Genomic DNA, 16,277 nt, shown 5'->3' on the forward strand with positions numbered 1-16,277 from the left:
AAATATAACACAGACTTAATATAATAGACCATTATAGAAGTATATTAAATATATTTCAGTTTACTATATTTAGATTTCAGATTAGTTTTTATACCTTATTGAGATATTTGTTGTGTCTTATCGTATTTGATTTATTGAGCTAAAAACAAACACATTTCAAAGACTTTGGGATTTCCGAACATCTCGACAAAAGTTGTGGGAAAATATTCTATGGACGGAGAAAACTGAAGACAAAAGTTAAAAACTTGAACTTTTTGAAAGGTACAAATACAAATACTGTTACATCTGGCATTAAACTAAGGCAGCTTTTCATAAAAATTCATATAAACAGTCAAACACGGTGGCGGTAATGTGATGGTCGGGGGCTGCTTTGCTGCTTCTGGACCTGGATGACTCCCGTAACTGATAGAATCATAAATTCTGTTGTCTTCCAGAAAGTCTTTCAAGCTCAAGAGCGCTCAAGTTATGCAGCAGCACAATGATAGTGACACACCAGCAAGTCCACCCCTGCATGGCTTAAAAACACAAACCTCTGAGAATGCTTTTGATGGACTTCAGCATGACTCTAAAACAAACTGACTGAATTAAAATCATTTTGCAAAGAACATTTGGCCAAAGACTCATCGCCAGGTACTGAAAACGGCTGATTTTAGCTCTTGTTGCAAATGTTGGCACAGCCAGTTTATTAGGTTTTGTATAACTTTTTATATTAATAAATTAACATTTGAAAACTCTGCATTTGCTTAGGTTACTTTTGTATAATATTAAAACTTGTTTGATGATCTGAAGCAAAAGCACTGTAGGGGTACTTGAACAATCACAAACATCAAAGCTTTTTGTGTGGTTTGAATAAACTCATTAACATTTATGTTTTTCTAAACACAACAACTGATGTGTTCCTTATGAAAAAAATATGTTTATTGTGCATTAACAGAGGACTGTAAACACAAATAATATAACAGTATAAGTGGTTTGTCCTGAGGCGCACAAACAGATTCATAAAAGAATATTAATGACACATCGGTGAGTCTGATGATGTCATTTATTATCAGCTTGAGCTGAAGAAGACTTTGACAGTGTTGTTGTAGATTGTGTTGCCCAGCTCCAGTGGATCCTCCTCCCTCGCTGCTGCCATCACCTCCAGGACTTGTCTGCAAGAGACAAATAGTGAAATCTTAAAATTAAAGGTCTATTGTGTTTAACAATATTCATGCTTCAGTGCGACGTCTGATTGTATCCATTGATTTATAAAGCGTTTCCCTTTAGTGACTCACATGATATGACAGGGCTCATTCCGGTCCTTCAGGCAGTGTCCTGCCTCCCACTTCTTCTTTGTGGGAAATGTCGTTTTAACACATTTGGACCCGGCATGAGTGTTCTTCACACCACACCACGGGGCGTCTGGAAATGAGCAGGAAGGTGGAAATCCATAAATAACATGAATGTAGCATTTAAAGAACTGTAACATCAGCAAAACATTTCTATAAAGTGAGCACAAACCTATTTAATCTAATATATTCCCTCTTATTGGTGATACAGCTTCAACAAGAATATAAAACCAATGACTCCAGAGCTTTAAGAAAACTTTATATTAAAGGTTCCCTGTGTGATCAAACTCAGGCCACATTCTGCCAAAAGCTTTAAAATAAACAGACGGTGTGACTCACCTGTTTCTATCATGAGCCTCTCTGTGGGGATCGACTTCATAGCTTCAATATTGGCCTCTGTTTTCAAGGAACTGAAAGATATGGAAGTGAGACTCAGTGTGATTCAGGTCACGTTCAAGGAAACCGAACAACATTTCTCAGATTATCCCACCATCCATTTATTCCAATATAGAGGTCCAGGTCAATGAGAGCAGCAGCATCTTCTGCAGTTCCATCAAACGAGTGGACCTGAAATTCAAATGAGCAATGACGCAGAAGAATTTTGATCAGATTCATTCATAAAGTGACTCAGTGGCTTTTTAAATATGCAAACTAGTTTTATTGAATGAAATCAGGTTTGTTTGTGAATTTATCCCAACAAAAGTATTAACTTCACAGAATTTTACATTTTAGGTCCTTAATCTGTTCAGTTTACATCGAGTATTGTAACCTGTCACAGAAATAATTCACTTTTACACAGGTTGTTTTTGCATCCCCAGAATTTGGAAAGCATATCCTCCTCTGTCTATGATATTTAGATATCATATCATCCTTACCACTCCTCCAACACATCGGTCTCGATTTCTCTTCATGATGTCTGTGGAAACAAAAACAGTTGAATGTTTCGCATAAAAATCAAATTCCTGAACCAGATCAGGTGTCTGCTTCACAAACCTACCAATGAACTCCTGATGGGAGTTTCTGCAGTGGAGGAACATGGGCAGCTTGGTCTCCTCCGCCAGGTCAAACTGCCTCTCAAAGTATCTGCAACACACCAGGAGCAAATTGAGGCACAGGAAACAAAAGTCCACGAGGGCCATTTAAGCTAAAGGCCATTTTCTTATAGACTTCTAAAGAAAGCAGGTTAAAGGTACTTTCACTTTTCAGACTCGGAAACAATCTGCAAGTCTGTGGAGTCATAGATGAACCATAATGTTTATTAGAAGGAAATTAGAAGGAAATCTTCAGGGGAAAAAAAGCTTTTAGACTTTTTGGCACATCTATCAGGTTTCACTGGTAACTTTAAGGATGCAGTCACTATTAAAATTCCCAATGTGCCCTTAAAAAATGGCCGCCGAGTGGCAAGTTTTGCTTCTAGAAGGCCGTTTTTCAAAACTCGTGAAAATCACACAAACTTACTTGAGCTGAGTTTCTTTTGAGCAAAATTCCAGCCTGTCAAAATCTGAAACGAGGAGAAAAGAAACATATTCATAGTTGAACGCTAAGAGTGGGTAACCCACAGAGTGAAAAATAAATAAGGTGTAAATGAAGACTTATTTCTGTCATGTACATTCATACACGTGCTCGTGTACACACACCCAGTCCACACTCTCCGATGGCCACCACCTTTCCTCTGTGTGCTGCTGCCAGCTCCCTCAGCCCAGTTAAATACTGGGATTCTCCATTCTGCTCAAACTCGCCGCACCGGGTGGGATGGCAGCCGACCGTGCAGTAGAACTCATCTGTGATGAAGGAGGGGGCTTGTTAAAGGTGAGACGCTCCAGCACGGAGGGAAACATTAGGTAGGTTTGGCTGTCATTATTACCTCTGGTCTCAGCTAGTTTAAGAGCTTCCCTGCTGTCGTCAAGGCTCCCCCCTGTGATCATAAACTGCAGTGAAGCAACAGATAAAACACGCAATCATTAAAACTGAGAACAAATAACTTTCAAATTACACATTTCCAACAAACACAAAAAAGAGTAACTATGAGTTTATATTATGTTTTATATCTGCATCGGCATCCTGACTACTTGCACCACAATTCTTTAGCATATATAATAAGGCTCAGCATGATAGAGTATACCAGCTTATATGTTGAGTGTACTTAAAATGTAGGTGAGGCTTTTTTTTGTTCTTGTTCTTCTCTTCTTTCCCTCATCGCCCAGTCCATATCAGGGAGTGAAATAAATGAGGGTTTTGTCCGGGATATTAACACTCATAAACATCTCCAACAGCTATTAGCCAAACTGTTGCTGTAAAAATCTCTATCATCCCAGAATTTCACGATGATCTTTTTAAAACAAATCAACACTGCAGCGATCCCTGAAGTCATGGCTATGATTAAAATACATGAGGCTTCATCAAAGTGATGGACACAGCATACCTTTTCAACTCCTACTTTGAGAGCTCGGTCAATGATCTCATTGAAGTCATCTGTCAGGAAAACGTGAGACTCAGAAAGACATCATGTGAACAGCTCCACAGTGAAAATAAGAGTGAAGCAGTAGCTCACCGTCATGTTTCTGCTTCCCTCTGTAGAGTCCTCTGAACATGGGATCTGTCAGATTCACCCCGATGTCTGAACAGCAAGAGGTCAGGATTTATCTACATGTACTGACTCACAGAGTGTTACTGATTGTATCTTTGGAATTAAAGCATCACAGTATTGGTACCAGCATCATGCGAGAGACGCTCTGAGGTCACGTTATACAATAACACTGAACACATTTAGCAGTAATGGATACTTTACTTACAGACAATAGAAACACACTGGAAATACAGTCATATAACAAAACGAGTAATTACAGATTACAGATTATCTGTCTTTAGCCTACAACATAAAAAACTATAATCAACACCTAAATTCTACAACAGTCATGAACTGAGTTTAATAACAATTATTAGTTTTAAAGAGTTTATTTCACTCCATTGGTAATCTTTATAGTGACTCACTGCGAGGTGCCGCATACTTTAAATACTTCTTTGACATACTTTGAAGCACAGGTAGGTTTTCATTAAGAAATTACTAGATGATTCTTTCAGAAATATTACCAATTAACAATTTTCTGTCAGCTAAGTTACTAAATTGCTTGGACACATCTAAGTACACTGAGAACTGCTCTGCTTTTTAGACATTTCCATTTTGTAGTCGTTAATATTTAAATGAGAGATGAGCTGCTGGGTGTACTGATTTGCATCATTTTATCTCAGTTGATTTTAACTTTGTGTAGTTAGGACTACAACCCTACACAGCTTACAGCTGTCCTTAATGAAGAGCAACCACAGGCTGTATGCAGAGGAGCTTCACGGACAGGTAAAGGGTTTGACTTGGTTAAATCTAATATATGGACCAGCACAGAGCTCATGCTGTGCTATAGCTTCTTCATTGCCAGCACAACAGCACCAACTGCTGATCAGCTGATCAGTCTACTGTGAGCTGCCATCGTGGCAGCTGAACTACTGTAAACCTGAAATAAAGTGCCCGGTATACTGTATTCCTGCACAGCTGTGAGCCTGTCACTCAGTCTGTTCCTGCTGTGTTGTCATTTTCAAGAAGCTAACTTATTAGCACTGATGCTAACAAAACATGCAGGCTGCTCCGTTTAATAACCGTCAGCAGCAGCCAGTGACACTCGCTCTCTTCTACCTTTTCTGGTAGGGTTTAACAGGCGATAAAGCAGAGGCGACTTACCAATGAATTTGTTTTGTGCCATGGTTGAAATTCTCCCAGAAAGAACTACACATGCAGCTCTCACCAATCCCATAATGCCGCAATACCGTAATAACTGTAACAGACCGGATCACTGTTACTGAAAAAGATTTTCGGCTACTCTTCTCATCTTATCCAAACATTTTAGACAATATCGAAAACATTTCGACGCGTGAAGATAATTTACACTTGTATAACTTACACTTAATGCGTGACCAAAAAGAAATGTAATATATTCGCGCTGCTTTTTTTAATATTTACGGGTTTAGCTTCCAGATGCCACAAAATCCCAGAATCCTTCGCGCTGCTCGGCGAGAAGGTGACAGGGGACGGCTAACATGGCCTCTGCCTATCTCACTCACCAGCAGAAAGTGCTGCGGCTTTACAAGAAGTCCTTGAGACACCTCGAGTCGTGGTGCATATTTAGGTAAGAAGGGCTTCTTAGTTAGTGTGGGACTGTGGAAAAATATAGATTATCGGTGTTTTACATGCAGTAAGTTCACTGTCCTGCTAAGCTAACAGCTGCTAAACCAGGTCACTCATTCCTCAAGTCTGACAGTTACACCTCCAAAGTGTTATCTTTGTTTCTCCACTTGTCATTCAGATGGGAATGTGCGTAAGAGATCGCGAAGTTGCAATAGTTTCATTTTAATCTTTTTGAGCAGGAGTCAGTATATGTTACTTGTATTTACATGGCGCCAGCTAGCGTCAAAAGCAGCTAATAATAAAGTTCTAGCTGAGCTCCCACTTGGCTCAGCTGCAGACAGGTTATTAAACACATTACTCTACTTAATCATCAGAGGCACTAGTCTAAACTTTATGTGGAAAATACTCCAAAGTTGGTTGCCATGATGTTTAATATTTAGGATAACTAGTATTCATTCAGTCACTCGGATGTAGCGTTATTTGTGTCAGTTCTGGTCTATGTGAATAAATGAAAGGCTTTCATTGGTGAAAGATCAATACATACAGTTAGGTCAGTAAGATTTTGGACATTTATCCATCCATCCGTCATCTTCTATTTATATGGAGTTAGGTTGTGGTGTCAGCAGGCTAAGTATTCCAGATATCCTTCCCCACACCCATACTTTCCAGTACCTCCTGAGGTGTTCCTAGATCACATGAGATCTCCAACGAGTTCTGAGTCCACCCCAGGGTTTCTTTCTGGTTTATCAGGAAGCATCCTAACATGATGCCCGAGCGACTTTGACCATCTCCTTTTACCACACGGGAGCAGCGTCTCTGCTCCAAAATCTGTTATGCTGAGCTCAGACATCGTATGGAGGAAACTAGTTTCAGCCTCATGCATTTGAGAGCATACCTTGTCTGTCAGATTTCATTACCATCGGTGAGGTCTGGGCTCAGACTGGTAAATTGAAAAGTTGGCCTTTCCGCTCTCTTTACCATCCCAGCCTCATACAACACACACATTACTGCTGACGCCACACCAATCCATTGGTCAAACTCGTGCTCCACATTACAGATCTAATTTTACACTAGTAGTCAGCCAGTATTTAAATTATTATTAGAGTTTTGTGCTTGTTTAGAAATATAACCTGCCTGCAGGAGCTTCACATTATGAAAAGAGATGGACAGAAGAATCAGTATCAGGGTTTTAATGTGAATCACCATGTTACCCACGTCAGCATAGTCTTTCTAATGAGGATTGAAGGCTGCTCCTTTAAGTTGAGATGTTATTTATGTTGATTGCAAGAACAATAATATATATTTTCATTTTAGAAAAAGTAAAGAGAAAATTGTTCATTTTCCTTCTTTAGAGTTTGTTTTTAAAATGTTTTGCACTGATGATATTAAGTTTTAAGCAAAGTCTTGTCTATTTTTATAGATAAAATTCATATGTAATGTTTCTGTTAGTATAAAATATACACATGCTTATATTTTAACACTTTTTTTCTCTTGATGTCATGTAGTTGCTTCAAACATGTTGGTGGTCTCTCTTGAGGTCTGACTGTTGTTTTGTCATTATAGAGACAAGTACCGTTTCTATGCCTGCTTACTGCGGGCTCGCTTTGATGAAAACAAGACTGAGAAGGACATGGTGAAGGCCACCATGATGCTAAAGGCAGGAGAGGAGGAATTCTGGACCAACCAACATCCTCAGCCCTACATCTTCCCCGACTCTCCTGGGGGGACCTCATATGAGAGATACGAGTGCTACAAGGTAAAACAGAGCAACCATGAAATTATTTCGTTCTGTATCTAACTTTCTTTTTTCTGGACCTAACTTCTGGTCTGTTTGAACTAACTGGGAACAAGTACAGGAAAACATTTGATGTTAGAAACTTGAAGTGAAAACGCTGGCTGTCCTAATGTTGGATAGAGACGTGTCTGTGAGCTCTGCTTTGTCTCTGTAGGTCCCAGAGTGGGTGCTGGACCACTGGCACCCCTCGGAGAAGGCCATGTATCCTGATTATTTCTCCAAGAGAGAGCAGTGGAAGAAACTGAGGAATCAGAGCTGGGAGAAAGAGGTGGGCAGCAAACATTTACATGCCAGCATTACTTTTGACCTCCTTGTTTAACCTGGTCTCCTTTGCCAATGACAAGAAAGGTGCTACTTCTTGTTTACTGTTCCATATAGCTCAGCTTTTAGACTCTTCTTGGTTTTCTACTCTTGGATTCGTATGACGTCATTGAGAGCAGATAATCCTAGACTTGGTCACAGCTTAACGAGAGCTGAGTTGATTGGTTAACTAGGTTAATTGGTGATTTTAAATTGGCTGTAGGTGTGAATATGAGTCTGTCTCTCGGTGTTAGCCCTGTGATAGGCTTGTCTGTCACCCTATGACATCTGGGATAAGTTCCAGCCCCTCTGCAAACCTGATTGGATAAATGGTTAAGAAACTTGATGGCTGGAGATAAATGGCTTGTTTTAGACAGGATGATCTAAGGCCTGTATAAGATAAATAGGAATTATTTTGAACTGTAAGTCATGCAAAGCTATACAAGCAGAGCCCAATGCTGAGAACATGGAGCTAGAACTGAATGTAAGGGTCCCTGTTGATGACCAACTCCAGTAGGTGGCACCAGAGTGCTTTTGTTGGACTGGAAAGTTCAGGTCACCATTTCCTTCCTTTTACTTCCAGGTTGCCCAGCTAGAGGCTGAGACCCCTGCTGTTGGACCGAAGTCCGAAGCTCTCCCTCCTGCCCGCAAAGAGGGCGACCTCCCCCCTCTGTGGTGGCAGTTCGTCACCCGTCCCAGGGAGCGCCCCACATAAAGGATCTTTTTCACGTGGGCCTGCTCGTTCCTGCAACCTGAAGAAAATCTCACAACAACAGCATGAAGACAGGCTGACCCGTCATTACCATCTGTCTGTACAGAGTCGTTTCTAAAGGAGTTCACCGGTGCAGGTTGCATTAATTAAGAAAAACAGCCTTTGTGAATTCAGAGTGACTCAGAAGTCCTGTAGATGTACCAGTTAATTCCTGTTCTAATAAATGTGTATTAAAACTGACTGTGTGTTTTACTGCAGCTGAAACGTTTGTTTGTCAGACGTTTATTAGGTGTACCTGAAGGTCTGATCGACCAGATCATTTTACATGTTTCAGGAGTAAACAAAGTGACAGTCAGAGCAGTGCCTTAAAATAAATGTTGCTTAACATTTAATTTAACGAAATAGAAAAGGCTCACAGTTCGCTTTTACATGTTGAGACAAGCAGAGTTTTTGTAGATCATTAAAGCGTTGAAAGGCATTCTAGTCATTATCGGGAGAGTATGACCTTAAATGTCATTAATGTTTAAAAAACCAAACTGAATCCTAAGCTGTTCTCAAACTCTGAGAGTGACCGCACTGACCACAAATCTGTGGTGTTACCGTTGATGGCCACACACACGTGTCCTTGGATCTTGTTAAACTGGCCTTGAGAAAAAATTCCCGAAGCTGTAGGAACCCTGTGAACACGCTCATTAACATGTGGACCTGTGGGTTACTGATGTTAGCTGTGAAATCAAGTGTTACCAGTTGGTTTCTGTACCAGCTGCTGCTCGTGTTTCAGGAAATCTTCATCCTTTAAATTCCCCCAAACCAACAACGTGGAACTTTCACTACTTTCTGAGTTGACTGTGCGTCTCAGGTTCAAGTCCAGTGGTGTGTCAGTTTGAATTTAAAGTGATTTCAGGGCACTTGGTGTGGTTAAGAAAATCTTTAAGCAAGCATTTTATGATTAATAGAAATCCCTGCAAACAGCTCAAAAATAATCAGTTTTATTCATCATTTATGTTTAAAAAAAAAAAAAAGCAAAAAGTTATACAGAAGGAAATGATGCATTTTTTGGGGGAATATTTCCAGTACGTAATTGATTCTGGTACAGTTACTTCTGGAAGCTCTTAGTTGCTCAGCTCAAGTGCTGCTCATTGGGCAATTATTTGTGAAGTTAGTTTGGAAGAAATATCTGAATTAGCTTACATTTCAGTGGCCAATGACTTTTAAAACAGCCTGTGCAGAATCACCAGTCACTTTCTAGAAAAATGTTTTCAAAAATCTGCTGCTGCAGAATTCTTGAGTGTCATTGAGAGTGTTTCTATGGTGACAGGCGTGGCCTGAAGTTATGTGGTCGTGCCATCATGGTGACCGCCTTCAGAGAGTAGAAGTCTGAATCCTTCCAGGAGAACCAAACAATGCCATCTGGCCCCAGCAAGTTCTGAGCTTTCAGAGAGTAGTGCCCCCCCTGATGGAGACACGTGGAAGCATCAGTCTAATTTTACCATCAAACCATTGTTTCTTTTATTTCATACAAATTTACTGTTATTCTCACAATTTCTGGCAGAAAAACAACTTTGTAAGACTAGAACTTACCTTGTAGTAGACACCGTTGAGGTTAGCATAGAAACACTGGTGGAACCACCAGCCAGCGTGGCTGATCTCAGCACAGATGTTGCCCGTGTCTGGTGTGCTGAAACCCTGCAGGTCATGATACCAGCCGAACGAATCCTCCGCTGTCCCGCTGAAACCGGACACATGCAGGCGGTACTGGTTGTCCTCATCCTCGATTCTGCAGCGAGAGGAAAATGATCAAATCAAAACTATTCAAGGTTGGCTGATGATTTACTCCTGTTGTACTGTGCCAAACAGCTACTACTGTTTATAATAAGGTAGATGAAAACCACAAGGTGGAAACGTTAGTGCCTTTTCAGTTTTTATTGCATGTGACAGTTTTCGTTAAATGCAGCTCTGAATATAGTCTGTAAATCTGAATATAGTTCTGGGTCTGCAAAGAGAAGCCAGTGCGGACGTACACCTTCATTCTTTAACCAGCAGGGGGCAGTCTCTTCTGGCAGCACAAAGGTGTCTGGGTGTGTAGAAATCTATAACAGAACAGATCTACCATGCACTTTCAGTTTGAGGTTTTATGTATTGTTTAATCTTCTTTCAGCTGCTCTTTAGGGGTAACCACAGCGGACTACCTGCCTCCATCTCACCCTGTCCCCAGTATCCTCCAACACTACACTCGTGCATCTCCTCTGTGCGCTTCCCCTTTCCTCCTGCCTGGCAGCTCCATATTCAACATCCAGTATATTCTCTATTCCTCCTCTGCACAGGCTCAAACCATCTCAGTCTCACCACTCCAACCTTTTTCTCCAACCCTTCAGCATGACCTGTCCTTCTGATGAACTTATTTCTAATCCCGTCCATCCAAGTCACTCCCAGTGAAAATCTTAAGATCTTCATATCTCCTACGTCCAGCTCGGCCTCCTGCCTATTTGTTAGTGCCGCTGACTCCAAACCATAAATCATAAACCGCTCTTATTGAATACAGTAGGATCTTTTTTTTGTAAGTGATGCTCCTCGTTAGTGCCGAAAAGGAGTATAAGGCAGGTTTGCTTTAGGGCGAGCCTGCAGTGACATCAGCAAGTCCCTATTATTTGAGCATGGAGCATCCCTCAGTTCTTCAGTTTTCATCACTTCCTGTTTAAAAACAACAAGACAGTGAAAATCAGACAGACTTCACCACAGGTCTTCATTAACCATCGTTAAGAGCATCTCTCTTACTGAGTAAGTAACTGTCCAGTTCCTGTGCATTTACCACCTTTCATTCTTCTATTGTGTCTGTTTACCTGAAAGTGTGGTACAGAGCATGTTTGTGGGCGTGGCTCCAGTCCTGCAGGTCAATGCGGAGGCTGTAGTGGCCCTGGTTAGACAGCCGGTGCAGGTGCTGGTTCCCCAGCCAGTGTTCACCTCGCGGCTCGCCAAAGCCATCACGGTACTCAGACCATCCACGGTTGAAGCTCACTGACCCATCACGGCGCCGCTGCAACACTGTCCAGCCTCCACCTAGTGCACACACACACATAGAATTGTGTAAAGTGTGTGTAGTATCTGAGTGTTTCCATTACTGGCACTAGTATTGCAGGAACTAACACACCAGCTGTCTCACCCTCGGTCTCCATGTCGCAGTAGACCGGCCGGGCGGTGCCTGGTGACAGGACAATGGTGTAAACACCAGAACGACGGACACCGTTGTGATACAGAGACGCACAGTCTGATGGACAGAAAGACAGGGGCTGTACATCTGAAGGGAGACGGACAAAGTTAAAATGTACTGTGAAACATCAAATATCCCACAATTCATCACTGTGTTTGCTGCTGGTGCACCTGGCGGCAGTGTGTCTCGCATGCCGAGTGGTGGCGCAGTCCTGATCACGTTGACCTTGCAGCCCGTGTTGTGACTCATGTGGCGCGCGGTTGCCGACAGGTTTCGGAGCTGCACCTGCAGCTCGTACAGCAGCGCCGCGTGCACGTGGAGCAGCGTGTCGGCCTCGGCGTGACGGCGCTCCAGAGAACGCAACCGCTGGTGAAAGGTTGAGTTTAAGTTAACACTTTCTTCACCCTGAGCAGTGCAATGAGAGAAGATTCACCTTATTGTGTGGTCATAGTGAGGTTAGTCAAATAAATCCCTGAAAAAAGCAAATAGAAAGTAAAAAGAAGCTGAGATGGAGGAAGCTAGTTACCTTTTAGTCAACTTCAGCTTGCTTCATTTGTGTGTTATAAAAAGCCAACGTACCATCATTTTATTGTGAATGTTTTTATAATGGGAACAACAGTAACTAAATATAGCCCTCTGCTTAATAAAAGTGGGGTCAGCTGATCTCTAAGATGAACAGTAACACAATTTAAAGAGTAATTCATTCTACCAGGTGTTCCACAGGGCTCGGTGCTCAGACCACTGCTGTTTAATATCTACATGTTTCCTTAGACAAAAAGTTAACCACTTCAGCTGCTACTGAGCTCTAGACTGAGGAGGAAGGTTTGGCAGAAACGTAATGTCCAAATGCCTCTGTGACCGAACTTAATGTTGAAACTTGGTTTTATAGGTACATAATATTATTTGTTCTAATTAATTATTTATTAGTTTTAGAAGCCTGTAAGGATCCATTGTGGGTTGGGCAGACTGAGAATAATGTAGGACCCCGGCCTGCAGCTAATCCTGTTAGCGTTCAGGGTTAATGAGGACTTAGTGAGTGTCAAGACAGAGAGATATAGCGAGATAAAGGAGAGCGTTGTATTTCCCTGCATGAGTAATGTTCTCCACCCATTTAGATAAAAATCTTTTTTATTTCACTTTATTTAATTTATTTTATTTTTGAAACTCCAAAGTTTAAAACATGTGTTTCCTGTTTCACTTTGTTCACTTTAATCGTGCATATGTTGTTCTTCTCTGTGTTTGGAGGATTTATTTTTCTCTTTTCTTCAGCACTAATTATAAGTAATCACACTACTAGAGACTAACTGTACTTTTTTCACTCAAACTAATTTCTTGAATCAGAATTTATTTCTTTGCTTTGGAGATATGACATCACACTCTTTTTTTAAGCCCACGTGTCTCAAAATACAAATCTGTTCTTTACAAAGTTCAACACGACATCTCATGAACGTGGAGTAGACAGCAGGAAGTCTACCTGCATCTCCAGGGCCTTGACTCGATGCCGGTGGTTCCTCAGCTCCTCCTGGAGCCCTGACATCGTCTCTTTCAGCTCTTCCAGCTGCTCCTTTCTGTTTTCGTTCTCATGGAGCCAATAGGAGACGTCGTCTGTACACCGGAACATGTCTGGGCAGCGTTTTTGAGAATTTCCTACAGGAGGAAGTGTTGCAGTCAGTCGGCATTGTCCGTTAGACATCAGCTGACTGCTGAACTCACCGCACTCTGACGCTGATGAATTGCTGATAGTCTGGTTGAAGGTTTGGTTGGTGCTATCTTCAGCGCCAGTGTTGTCATTGCGTATCACCAGTGGGGCGTCAGGGGTCAGGTCGGTAAGCGTTTCCGTAAAGGAGGTAAAAGGATGCCAGTCAGCGTCCTCATAGTGGTCCTTTCTCATATCTGGCTCGTCCCAGTTTGTCTCCATGCTCGTGTCCCGTATGTCCCTGTTTGTTTGGATATTCCTGCCCGGTGCATCGGCGTCGGTTTCTGTGAGGGTGTTGGGGTGGGCATCATCATCATGGGTAACATCTGAGACCAGAAAGTCACTGTCGACAGGCCGGACGCACCAAACAATCAGTAAGAAATAAAATATTAACACTTCAACCCGCTTCATTCTGAACAAATGACTCCTCCTTCCTGGCTGTTCACTTGTATCCGAAACAAATTCAGTTTACTGGTAAAATCAGTTTCAGTTACTGAGTCAGGATCAGACTCTGACATCATCGCAGAAAGATGCGGTCCAGATTTCACCCAAACGTAGGCATTAGGTCCAAAACTGTGGGAGATCTGAAAGAAAAAGTAAAATAAGGTGTATTGTGACCTTTAAACTCAGAGCCACACCAGCCAGGTCTCTGTGAATGTGCGAACCCGATCCAAAACAATGAATGTGGTTTAGAGTGGAGCCACTGTTTTGAACTGAATCAGTGCATAATCAAAAGCCATCCAGGAACAAATGAACTTCTTCACATCAGTCTTACAGCTCGTCTGTTAAGATTTCTGTTTTGTTGTGCCAAAATAACATTTCACAGGCATCTTAGATTAGATGAAACTTTATTTATTCCTCGGGTGGGTTCCTCCAGGAAATTCAGTTTCCAATAGCACAGCACCAACAGAAGTTGCAGAATGTGAGCAGGAATAATCATATATACACATATATATAAATACAGAGTATATAATAGGGATAAATAGAATAAACAGGAATAAGAAGGTCGAGAATGCACAGAAGCGGATAGATGTCCGGACTTCCGGTAGACGGCATGTCGAAATAGTCGCTCTTCGCAGGGCTTCTACTTTTATCACAACTACTTGATAATTTCTCACTACCCGCAACAAAGTGTGGAGTTGTATTGGTGGTATTGTGTGTCTGGTGTCATAATCTGCCAAGATGACCAGTAGAAACACCAGGAACCAGGAGCAAAAAAGAGATGAGCTCGCTGCGGCTAATGAAGCCATCATGGCTATGCTAAAGACCACGCTGGACGAGCACAAAGCCTCGCTTTCGGCAGAATTCAAGACATCCGTTCAGCGACTTGAAAACAAGCTGGACAGCATCCAAACGACTCTCAACAACCATGACCAACGGATTACAGCCTTGGAAACTATGGCCACAACTACGAGCGCGGAGCTCCAGAACGTGGTGGCTAAGTTAGCGGTGGTGGCGGAGGATAACGAGAAGCTGAGAGCTAGGCTAATCGACGTTGAAAGCAGGAGCCGCCGCAACAATATTCGCCTCTTGGGGGTTCCTGAAAATATTGAATGGCCCAGGCCGACTGTGTTCTTTTCTCAGGTGCTTGTGGACATATTTGGAGTGGACGTTTTGAAAACGGCCCCGGAGTTGGATCGAGCCCACCGGGCACTGGTGGCAAGACCAGGCCCCAACGCGAAACCCCGAGCGGTTGTTGTCTGTTTCCATAGCTACCAGACCCGTGAGCTCGTTGTGCGCAAAGCTCGGGAAATGCGGGGTAAACTGAAATATAAGGACACCCCCATCCATATTGTCGAGGACTATTGCCCTGAGGTGCTGGAACAACGGTCCGCTTACCGCGGAGTTATGAAGGAGTTGTACGATCTTGGACTCAAGCCTCAGCTTCGCTACCCGGCTAAACTGTTCGTTATGACTGACGAAGGGAATCGGAAGCGACTGGCGTCACCAGGCGACGCTCGGAGCTATATCGCCTTACACCGTCCCCTGAGTTCTAACATTCTGGAAACCTGATCTGAGGGTCATGGTTGGATCCTGCCACTTCCATAGAAGGGCTCATGACATTTTAGTTTGATGTTTGGTACCTAGAGGACAGCATGGTTTGAGTAATTCTAACCTCATTGTTTTTTCTGTTTTTCTCTCATTTTCCTTTATAATACCCCTGTTTATATTTTGTTCTAATATCACTGTTGGCATGCTAGTCTGCTACGTATACATATATGTATATACTGTTTTACTTTATATAAACACACATTTTTTCATTATTATTGCCTCTCCTACAGTTTGATTCCTGCCATGTACAAATGGGGGACAACAATACCCCAGCCTGCCTTTTTTGTGCTTTTCTTCTGTCCGTTTTTGTATAGTAAGATACATCCTAGTTCCTCAATTTTTTCTAGCAGAATATTGACAAGGCATATTTTCATAGTGAGACCTTGCCGCCACAGGGAAGCAAGCCATTTGATAAGAGTTGTGATGGCGAAGTCTTCACATGGGAATGTTTACACCCTGCTGTGCAATGGACAGTTGCAAGTTTTGTTTTCGGGGGTATCCAGGTCCAATTTATGTTGTTCGATCTGCATGTATGTATTGCCTTGTTTTATGTTTTTTCTGTTGTTGTTGTTGTTGTTGTGTCTTATTTATTTTATTTTATTTACTTTTTTTTTTTCTGTTTTTTTTTTTTTTTTTCTCTTTTTTCCCCCTGTTCTGTTCAGTCTACTACCTCAAATACAGACACCAGCTTTCCCCTGGCCACGGTCAACTTGTCAAACCAAAGACCTGTCTGAATATAGTAAGGTATGTCGAGCACAATCAATGGTCTTAGAATTGTCTCCTGGAATGTGAGAGGGGTGGGGAATGCAACCAAAGTTAACAAAGTTATGGCGCATTTACAGCAGCTTAAAGGAGATGTGTTTTTTCTTCAAGAGACACATCTCTGCAACAGAGAAGTGAGGCGACTCAAGAGAAACTGGATCGGCAATATATATCATTCCAAATTTAACGCCAAGGCCAGAGGGACAGCTATACTTATTCGTAATAATATTCTGTTTGAGCAACATAAAGT

General features: G+C 42.0%; 3 protein-coding genes across 4 annotated transcripts; 1 reads left to right on the forward strand and 2 right to left on the reverse strand.

Annotated features, from left to right (window-relative positions):
• Positions 1 to 894: 894 nt before the first annotated feature.
• Positions 895 to 5,373, reverse strand: tatdn1 (TatD DNase domain containing 1). Of its 2 annotated transcripts, XM_085396518.1 has the most exons (13): positions 5,279 to 5,373; positions 5,059 to 5,152; positions 3,880 to 3,945; positions 3,751 to 3,800; positions 3,193 to 3,256; positions 2,966 to 3,109; positions 2,787 to 2,829; positions 2,326 to 2,411; positions 2,204 to 2,244; positions 1,819 to 1,895; positions 1,668 to 1,738; positions 1,275 to 1,401; positions 895 to 1,151 (listed from the first exon to the last, which is right to left on the reverse strand). In XM_085396518.1, the coding sequence occupies exons 2-13, from the start codon at positions 5,129 to 5,131 to the stop codon at positions 1,049 to 1,051; spliced, it is 945 nt and encodes a 314-aa protein (XP_085252644.1). In that variant the 5' UTR covers positions 5,132 to 5,152; positions 5,279 to 5,373; the 3' UTR covers positions 895 to 1,048. The 2 variants fall into 2 exon arrangements, with proteins under 2 accessions (XP_085252644.1, XP_085252643.1); XM_085396517.1 differs by lacking the exon at positions 5,279 to 5,373 and having other exon boundaries at positions 5,059 to 5,272.
• ndufb9 (NADH:ubiquinone oxidoreductase subunit B9) lies at positions 5,350 to 8,549 on the forward strand. The gene is made up of 4 exons (XM_085396519.1): positions 5,350 to 5,503; positions 7,066 to 7,258; positions 7,452 to 7,565; positions 8,181 to 8,549. The coding sequence occupies exons 1-4, from the start codon at positions 5,415 to 5,417 to the stop codon at positions 8,310 to 8,312; spliced, it is 528 nt and encodes a 175-aa protein (XP_085252645.1). The 5' UTR covers positions 5,350 to 5,414; the 3' UTR covers positions 8,313 to 8,549.
• Positions 8,550 to 9,287: 738 nt separating this feature from the next.
• On the reverse strand, positions 9,288 to 13,627 carry LOC146643088 (angiopoietin-4-like). Its single transcript, XM_085396534.1, has 6 exons — positions 12,992 to 13,627; positions 11,688 to 11,922; positions 11,470 to 11,604; positions 11,150 to 11,366; positions 9,891 to 10,086; positions 9,288 to 9,762 (listed from the first exon to the last, which is right to left on the reverse strand). The coding sequence occupies exons 1-6, from the start codon at positions 13,622 to 13,624 to the stop codon at positions 9,616 to 9,618; spliced, it is 1,563 nt and encodes a 520-aa protein (XP_085252660.1). The 5' UTR covers positions 13,625 to 13,627; the 3' UTR covers positions 9,288 to 9,615.
• Positions 13,628 to 16,277: the final 2,650 nt, after the last annotated feature.

Source organism: Rhamphochromis longiceps, linkage group LG22, assembly GCF_057381845.1.
Source record: "Rhamphochromis longiceps isolate RC_006_pf linkage group LG22, R_longiceps_female_GT1.1, whole genome shotgun sequence".
Classification (NCBI taxonomy): Eukaryota; Metazoa; Chordata; class Actinopteri; order Cichliformes; family Cichlidae; genus Rhamphochromis; species Rhamphochromis longiceps.